General features: G+C 56.1%; 1 protein-coding gene across 1 annotated transcript; it reads left to right on the plus strand.

The window, feature by feature from the left end:
* The first annotated feature begins 1,900 nt into the window (after positions 1-1,900).
* Positions 1,901-7,134, plus strand: CRB3 (crumbs cell polarity complex component 3). The gene is made up of 5 exons (XM_004619475.2): positions 1,901-2,007; positions 2,287-2,478; positions 4,227-4,300; positions 6,109-6,252; positions 6,594-7,134. The coding sequence occupies exons 2-5, from the start codon at positions 2,397-2,399 to the stop codon at positions 6,663-6,665; spliced, it is 372 nt and encodes a 123-aa protein (XP_004619532.1). The 5' UTR covers positions 1,901-2,007; positions 2,287-2,396; the 3' UTR covers positions 6,666-7,134.
* The last annotated feature ends 32 nt before the right edge of the window (positions 7,135-7,166 follow it).

Below are 7,166 nucleotides of genomic sequence, written 5' to 3' on the forward strand. Positions count from 1 at the left end.
GGCTGAAGTGATAGCACAGCAGGTAGGGTGTTTGCCTTGCATGTGCCGACCCGGGTTTGATTCCCAGCATCCCATATGGTCCCCTGAGCACTGCCAGGGTAATTCCTGAATGCAGAGCCAGGAGTGATTCCTGTGCATTGCCGAAGTGACCCAAAAAGCAAAAAAAAAAAAAAAAAAAGACTCCTGGCAGTGCTCAGGGGACCATGTAGGATGCTGGGAATCAAACCTGGGTTGGCCACATGCAAGGCAAACACCCTACCTGCTGGGCTATCACTCCAGCCCCACATCTCTCTCCTTTTTGAGCCATACCCAATTATACTTCTCAGGGCTGACTCCTGACTGGGCTCTCAGGAATCACTTCTGGGACTTAGGGAACCATGTGGAGTTCTGGGGATCAAAGCCAGGTCAGCCGCATGCAAGGCAAATGCCCTGTTCACTTGTACTATCTCTCCAGCCCATGGGTGAGTTTCTTGTGGAGAGGAAACTTGGGGCCACACCAGCAATGCTCAGCAGTTACCCCTGGCTCTGCACTCAATAATCACTCCTGTTGTGTTGAAATATTGAATGTAACCAAAGTAAACAGAATGTAAAATGAAACTTACTTATCAGTTACAAGGTAGGGGGTGGGGGGGCGGGATGGGAGGTGTACTGTGTGGGTTTTTTTTTTTTTGTGGTGGTATATGGGCACTGGTGAAGGGATGGTTGTTTCAGCATTGTATAACTGAGACCTAAGCCCGAAAGCATTGTAATCTTCCACACGGTGATTTAATAAAATAAAATAAAATTAAAAAAAAATAATCACTCCTGGTGGTCCTCAGGGGATCCTATGGGATGCTGGGGATGGAACCCAGGTCGGCATGTACAAGTCAAACGCCCTTTTCGCTGTATTATGCTTTGGCTCCCCATGTGTTGGTAAACCTATGTTCCTCCACCCATGGATACATTCTACAGATGTCCCCTCTCCTTCCTCAGCGGAGTCCCACACAGGGGTCCTTTAAGGCAGGTGTATGTCCTCTAGATGTTCCCAGTACATTCCCGCGCCAAAATCCTATTAGCAACATTCATTTCACAGGTCACTCAAGCAGATGCCTTTCCAAATCAGGGATCCCCAAGGGGCTGGAGCGATAGTACAGAAGGTTGGGCGCTTTCTTTGCAAGTGGCAGACCCGACTGGATGCCTGGTACCCCAATCTTTCCCCTAAGCCACTCCAGGAGGCAGCCCTGAGCACCCCAGTGAGGCCCCAAATCAAAACAAATCAAAACAAAACAAGCGAAGCAGGAATTACCCCGCCCCTCGCGTGAGCGCGCTGCAGTCCTCAGGAGTTCCTCCTAATGCTGTGTTCTGCACAGGTGCACAGATGTCTGCAGTCCAGGTGTGCACGCGTGTAGGCGCAGACTCCGTTTCATTCATCAGAGGTTCCCCATCGGATGACCGCCCCAAGGACCTGAGAACCTTCAGACACTAGAGTCTCAGGACCCACCTTCCCTAAAATCTCTTAAGTGGTGAGAGCGGTAGTCCAGAAGGTATTCGCTTGCCTTGCACGTTGCCACCTGGGTTTGATTCCCACCATCCCAGAGCCCCGCCAGGAGTGATGCCTGAGGGCAAAGCCAGGAGTAACCCCAGAGCATCGCGGGGTGTGTCCCCCACAACAAAACTAATAATAATAATAATAATAATAATAATAATAATAATATGCCACAGCGCTGCCCGCAACCCAGGTGGGCGGTCCCCCCTGCACCTGCGCGCCCCGCCCCTCGAGTCCCTGCCGCGGCCCGGGATTGGTTTCCCGTTACAGGTGCGCCGCGCCGGGCTCCGCCCTCTCTGCCGAGCTCAGGTGCATGAGCCGGAAGTGGCGCGCCCCTCCCAGGTAAGTGACTAAACTTTCCGGGTCACGTGAGCGGGCGGAGCGGCCGGAGTGGGACCGGGCGATCGGCGGCGGCGGCCCGGGCGGGTTCGAGCCAGGGGTCGATCTCGGGAACCGGAGCAAAGTCGAGCGTCCCGGGCCAGGTAGGGAGGCGGGCCCGCGGGGTTCCGCCCTGCGTCCCCTCCGCCTCCTCCACCTCCTCCTCCTCCTCCTCCTCTTTCCCTTTTTCAGTTTTTTTTTCCCTCCCCAGTCCTGGAACGCGCCGTCCGGCCGAGTTAATCTTTAATCTCTGACCTCGAGCGTTGGCGGCGGGGCGGGAATGCGGGGTGCCCTAGCCCGGATCGCCCCTCCCCTGGGCCTGCGCCCTGCTTGCAGCCCCCTCCCCCACGCCCGGGACTTTTCTTCCTTCTTGCCATCCCCAGGTGCCGGGGCGCAGGTACCCCCCAACCCCGACCGTCCCGCGATGCGGTAGGAGCGGCAAGCGCGCGCCCTGCCCGGTGCCCGGTGCCAGCCGCCGCCTGTCGCCGGGTCCATGGCGAGTCCCGGCTGGGGGTTGCTCCTGGCGTTCGGCCTCCCGCTGCTGCCCGCCCGATGGGGCGGGGTCTGGGTCCAAGGTAGGTACCGGTGCAGCGCTCCGGGCGAGGGGTGGGGTGGGGGGCGGCGGCGGGCGGGGCTTCGAGGCTAGGGGAGCGATCGGGACCTCAACTGGGGTCGCGGGGACCTCAGCTCTCCAGGGAACGGGTTTGGGGACGATCGGGTCGATGTTTAGGGACTTTGCCGGCGGGGAGGGGGGCGGAGACGGGAGAGGAATTGTGAGTTGAGTTTTGAAAGGGGAGGCTGGTCCGGGTTTTTGAGCTAAGGTGGGTCGGGCTGGTCCTAGGTGAGGACTGACTTGGAGCCGGCCGCCTGGGGGTGGGGGGTGGGGGGAAGGTATGAGTCAGAGCACTATCGGCCTCGAGGGACCCGCCCAGCTCCTTCTGGCTGGGAGTAGGTCTGGAGAGGTGTGGGGGAGGGCGGGGGAGGGTCGGGCTTCCAGACACTTCTAATAGCCCCCAACTTGGCTCTGTGCCCCAGTGGGACCTGGGAAGGGGGAAGGACAGAAGAAGAAAAAGAATTTTTTTTTTTTTTCGTTTTGGGTCAACCCGAGTTCGATTCCTCTGCCCCTCAGAGAGCCCGGCAAAGCCTGGCAAGCTCCCCGGGGGGTACTCGATATGCCAAAAGCAGTAACAAGTCTCACAATGGAGACGTTACTGGTGCCCGCTCTAGCAAATTGATGAACAACGGTATGACAGTGACAGTGCATTTTGGGTCACACCCAGCAATGCACAGGGGTTCCTCCTGGCTCTGCACTCAGGAATTACTCCTGGCAGTGCTTCGGGGGACCCTATGGGATGCTAGGAATCGAACCTGGGTCGGCCGCATGCAAAGTAGACGCCCTACCCGCTTGTACTATTCGCTTCAGCCCCGAGGGAAAAGAATTTTAAAAAATATAAAGAGAAGGCAAACCACCCATGGAGCTGGGGAGAGAGAGAGAGTACAGTGGGTTTAGGTTCTTGCTTTGTATGCAGCCACCGGAGTTTCGATTCCTGGCACCACACTGGGTCCCCTGAGCCCGCCAAGAAAGATTTCTGAGCACAGAGATAAGAGTCTGTTCTGAGCACTTACTCAGGGCCGCAGTGCAAAAGCAAACAAACTGAAAGGGCCAGAGAGATAGTACAGGGGTTAAGGTCACTTGGCTGCATGTGGCTCACCTGGGTTTTGATCCCTGGCATGCCACAGGATTCCCTGAGCCCCACCTGGTGTGGCCCCCAAGCCAAAAATAAATACACTTTAAAGAATAAATGCACTAGTACAGAGGGGAGGGCATTTTCCTTGCATATGGCTGGCCTGAGTTTAATCCCCGGCATCCTATCTGGTACCCCAAGCATTGCCAGGAGTAATTCCTCAGTGCAGAGCCAGTAGTAATCTCTGGGTGTGACCCAAAAAGCCAAAAAGAAGTTAAAAATAAACAGCTGGGCTCCCCCCAGCATGTCTGGAACCCACAATCTGTCCATTTGGAAGACTCAGACAGTTCTAAAGAGTGTGTTTGGGGGCTCCAAGGATAGCACAGCAGGTAGGTCGTTTGCCTTGCACGTGGCCGACCCAGGTTCGATTCCCAGCATCCCATAGGGTCCCCCGAGCACCACCAGGAGTGATTTCTGTGTGCAGAGCCAGGAGTAATCCCTGAGCATCACCGGGTGTGATCCAAAAACAAACAAACAAAACAAAACAAAACAAAAAGTGTGTTTGGGGGTTGTGGGGGAGGGGATTGTGGTGATGGGAAGGAGAAATGGGGTTTATTGATCTTCTCTGCCCTCCCCAGCACTGGAGCTTGTTACGAATGAGACCGGTAACAACACGACCAGCCAGCCAGAAGAACCTAGCTCTGGTGGCTTGGTGAGTTGGGGTTCTCTGGAAGTTGGGGTTCTCCTTCAGTTCTTCTAAGAGTAGACCGGTGGGGGGGCCAGAGCATCAGAGGTCAGTGTGGATGGGGTGGAGGTGGCTCATTGGAGACCCATATGTGTGTGACCCAAGTCCTAACGCAGCCAATGGGGGAACAAGACCCAGGGACCAAGAACCCAGGGGGCGGGGTGGGGTGTGGGGGCGGTGGTTGAGCTCGCATGGCAGGTGAGGGGGGGTTGTCAGGAGCCCGTGTGGGGGAGGCCAGGGGGAAGTGGGAACTGGGGAGCGGGTTCCAGACAGGGCAGGTGAGGGTGCTAGAACATAGAAGGGGGGCAACCCCAAACACAAAAACATTCATCCAAAATGATTTAGATACACAACTGTGTTTATTGCTGCATTTAGTACAATAGTGAAGATAGGAAAATAACCCAAGGGGCTGGAGCGATAGTACAGCAGTAGGGCGTTTGCCTTGCACGCGGCTGACCCCGGTTCTATTCCCAGCATTCCATATGGTCCCCGAGCACTGCCAGGAGTGATTCCTGAGTGCAGAGCCAAGAATAACCCCTGTGCATTGCTGGGTATGACTCAAAAAGGAAAGGAAGAAAGAAAGAAAGAAAGAAAGAAAGAAAGAAAGAAAGAAAGAAAGAAAGAAAGAAAGAAAGAAAGAAAGAAAGAGAGAGAGAAAGAAAGAAACCTAAATGCCTAGTTATCAATGGGTGGGTTGAGAAGTTGTGGTCTCTACATGCAGTGGAATACTATGCAGCCCTGAGAGGGGGGAAACCCAAATTTTGTAATATGTAGCACCCTGTATGGACCTAGAGGGAATCATGCTGAGTGAAGTCAGTCAGAGGAAAGGAGCAGATACAGAATATGCTTGCTCATAGGTGGGGCTTAAAGATACACAGCAAGAGGGTAACAAGGACCAAAGGATTAATCCATGCCACTGAGTTGAGACTTGAGAACCAGGTGGATCCACTGGTGAAGGGTGTGGAGTTGGAATTATATGCGTGAGAAACCATTATTAATAATATTGTGGGGGCCAGAACAATAGTACAGCAGGTAGGGTGTTTGCCTTGTACACAGCCAACCCGGGTTCGATCCCCAGCATCCCATAGGGTCCCCCAAGCACCACCAGGAGTGATTCCTGAGTGCAAAGCCAGGAGTCACCCTTAAGCATCGCTGGGTGTGATCCCAAAAGCAAAAATAATAATAATAATAGCAATAGTAATAGTAATAATGTGGGGCCAGAGTAATAGTTCAGTGGGGAGCGCACTCGCCTTGCAGGCAACTAACCCAGATTTGATCCCCAGCACTTTATAGGGTCTCCTGAGCCCCACCAGGAGTGATCTCTGAGCACAGAGCCAGGAGTCAGCCCTGAGCACCACTGGGGTGACCCCCTCCCCCTCAAAAAAAACAGTATCATAAGCCATAGAATCTCAATCAATTAAAGCAATGTTTTTCAAATGAATCTGGAGTGACAGTACAGCGGGGAAGGCATTTGCCTTGTATGCCACTGACCCGGATTGGATTCCCCCCGCATACCTATGGCCCCCTAAGCACTGACAGAATAATTCCTGAGCGCAGAGACAGCAGTCAGCCCTGAGCATCACTAGATGTGGCTCCAATTCCCCCCCCCCATAAATAAAAGTCAGGGATGTGTGTGCGTGTGCGTGTGCATGTGAGCGCGTCTGCGTGCGTGCGCAAGCGCGCATGCGTGCATGTGTGCCTGGCTATGGGGCAGTGTATTCCTAGCTGGGCGCTGTGTCCCTGCAGTTGCGTCACCCTTGTCCTCTCTCCCTCAGTCCAAGGAGGCCATCACCGCCATCATCGTCGTCTTCTCCCTCCTGGCCGCTCTGCTGGTGGCCGTGGGGCTGACACTGCTGGTGCGGAAACTTCGCGAGAAGCGGCAGACGGAGGGTACCTACCGGCCCAGCAGTGAGGAGCAGGTGGGTGCCCGTGCGCCCCCGCCCCCCAACCTCAAGCTGCCTCCCGAGGAGCGGCTCATCTGACAGCACGGGGGGGCCAGCCAAGCATCGCCGTGACCGCTGCCCCGGACTGCCCGGCGCCTGGACATCTGCCTCGGATGACCCCGGAGGACTTGGGAGGGCCTTGGGGCACCTCTCGGGCGGGCTCCGCCAAGCATGCCACCTCCGCTTGATTCCGCCTGCACTTTGGGGCGCCGGGGCTGGGGACCCCCCCTGTCCCCCTCGCTTGCCGCCCCCCCCCCCGTCCGTCTCGGATGTGGTTCTCAGGATCCGACAACACCCCCCTCTTCCTTTCCTTTCAGTTCTCGCACGCAGCCGAGGCCGGGGCTCCCCAGGACTCCAAGGAGAAGGTGCGGGGATGCCTGCCCATCTAGGTCCCCCCCTCCCAACGTGCACCCCCCTTCCCTGCTGTGGGACTTTAAGGGGAGGCGGACGCCTCTCTGCCCAATGCCTAAAGACGTAAGGGAAGAAGGTGCTTCACAGACCGGCCTCCAGGGGGCGCCGCCCTTAGCGATAAGCAGTTCCTCCGACGCCCGTGGGAATAAAATGTTTCGTGGAGTTGGTGGCGGGGCGGGATGCAGCTATTCTAGCGGGGGAAGCCACGGAGGGTCCCTCGGCTGTTGAGGCGTGAGCTGTAAAGCTCCAGGCGATCCCGGGGGCTCGGAGGGCTTCCTGAAAATGGGGGGACTTTTTTGCGGAGACCAAGAGCCAACTGGAAGTGGGGGACACTTCTCCAAAGAATAAGAATCGTGCTTCCATGTAACGCAAAAGATTACGCTTCCAGGACGGACGGTGGGAAGGGTCTCTGAGCCGACAGTGGCCCCCCTCCCGCCACAGATAAACTCACCGGAAAACACCGAGGTGGGGCAAGTCTT

Source organism: Sorex araneus, chromosome 2 (assembly GCF_027595985.1).
Source record: "Sorex araneus isolate mSorAra2 chromosome 2, mSorAra2.pri, whole genome shotgun sequence".
In the NCBI taxonomy this organism is placed as follows: domain Eukaryota; kingdom Metazoa; phylum Chordata; class Mammalia; order Eulipotyphla; family Soricidae; genus Sorex; species Sorex araneus.

Bases quoted from the DNA above. Each gene is read 5' to 3' on its own strand.
- CRB3 (XM_004619475.2), top strand. From the start codon at position 2,397: ATGGCGAGTCCCGGCTGGGGGTTGCTCCTGGCGTTCGGCCTCCCGCTG. The intron at 2,479-4,226 runs GTAGGTACCGGT...TGCCCTCCCCAG, and splicing joins GGGCGGGGTCTGGGTCCAAG to CACTGGAGCTTGTTACGAAT. The intron at 6,253-6,593 runs GTGGGTGCCCGT...CTTTCCTTTCAG, and splicing joins GGCCCAGCAGTGAGGAGCAG to TTCTCGCACGCAGCCGAGGC.